Source organism: Herpailurus yagouaroundi, unplaced genomic scaffold (genome assembly GCF_014898765.1).
Source record: "Herpailurus yagouaroundi ecotype Mexico unplaced genomic scaffold, PumYag 140, whole genome shotgun sequence".
NCBI lineage: Eukaryota > Metazoa > Chordata > Mammalia > Carnivora > Felidae > Herpailurus > Herpailurus yagouaroundi.
Window position 1 is genome coordinate 52,656,301 of NW_024412395.1, and position 1,084 is coordinate 52,657,384.

Genomic DNA, 1,084 nt, shown 5'->3' on the forward strand with positions numbered 1-1,084 from the left:
CCTTGTCTAATGGAGAAGGGTGACAATGATGCTGGAAAGAGGGCAAAAGAGTGAAGAAGCTTCACTTCATCAAAGCAGGGCTTTGTTACAAATAGGTTTGTGCAGGTGAGCGCATTTAAGATCCACTATTTCTGACACTATATAGGCAAGTCCAGGGTCCAGACGATGTCTGTCTTCCCTGCCGAAAGCTCAAACCGCGAGTAGTTTGCTTTGCTAGGTAGGGCCTCCTTGGCGCATTCCTGGCATCGAAGACGGCCAATCCTCAGGGCTGGGGCTCTGGAGGCTTCCTTAATCCACATCGACACACAGTCCCATCTCTTGTCATAACCTAGAGCGAGCACCACTGCCTTCGTCTCCCCACAAATAAGAGACGAGGGCAGAGTCAAAAGCAAGCGGCGGGCATGGAATCCTCCGCGCTCCCTCGCTCTCAACAACCAACTGGATCGGTTACCGGATGCTGGGCCAGGGGGCGGCCCGAGATCTCGGGGGTGGGGCGGGTTTCTGAGCGCGAGCTGCCCACCCTCGGGAGGCCCCACACTCCGGCAGGCCCGCGAGGAAGCCCCTCCTCCCGGGCGGAGACGGCTCCCAGGAGTGCCCGGAGGCCGCCGCCGCCGCCTGGCAGAATTTCTGTCGCTGCTGAGGCGCGGAGTATGGGGCTCTGATGGCCATGGACGGCTACAGGGGCTTTCTGGGGCTGCTGGTGTCGGCGCTGCTCGTCGGCTTCCTGTCCGTGCTCTTCACCCTCATCTGGGTCCTCCACTACCGGGAGGGACTCGGCTGGGATGGGACCGCGCTCGAGTTTAACTGGCACCCGGTGCTCGTGGTCACTGGCTTCGTCTTCATCCAGGGCATCGGTACTGGGCACCTCCTGGGAGGCAGCGGGGAGGGACGCGCCGGCCGGGCTCCCCGACCGATCCCAGCCGAGTGCGGCTGACGTGGGCAAGCGAGGGGGTGCGAGCGGGTGCGAGGGGGAGCTCGGCGAGCGCGGGGGGCCGCGGGCCGGGGCGCGGAGACGGCCGGGCGTGGCGGCGGGACGAGCCCAGTACCGATGCCCTGGATGAAGACGAAGCCAGTGACCACGAGC

The 1,084-nt window shown here is 63.8% G+C and overlaps 1 protein-coding gene across 1 annotated transcript in view; it reads left to right on the top strand.

The window, feature by feature from the left end:
• Window positions 1-539: 539 nt before the first annotated feature.
• The window catches only part of CYBRD1 (cytochrome b reductase 1), a 32,728-nt gene continuing 32,183 nt past the window's right edge, over window positions 540-1,084 (top strand). The window contains exon 1 of the mRNA XM_040475372.1: window positions 540-854. Within this exon, the coding sequence (XP_040331306.1) occupies window positions 662-854 (193 nt within the window). The 5' untranslated portion in view covers window positions 540-661. The remainder of the gene's footprint in view (window positions 855-1,084) is intronic.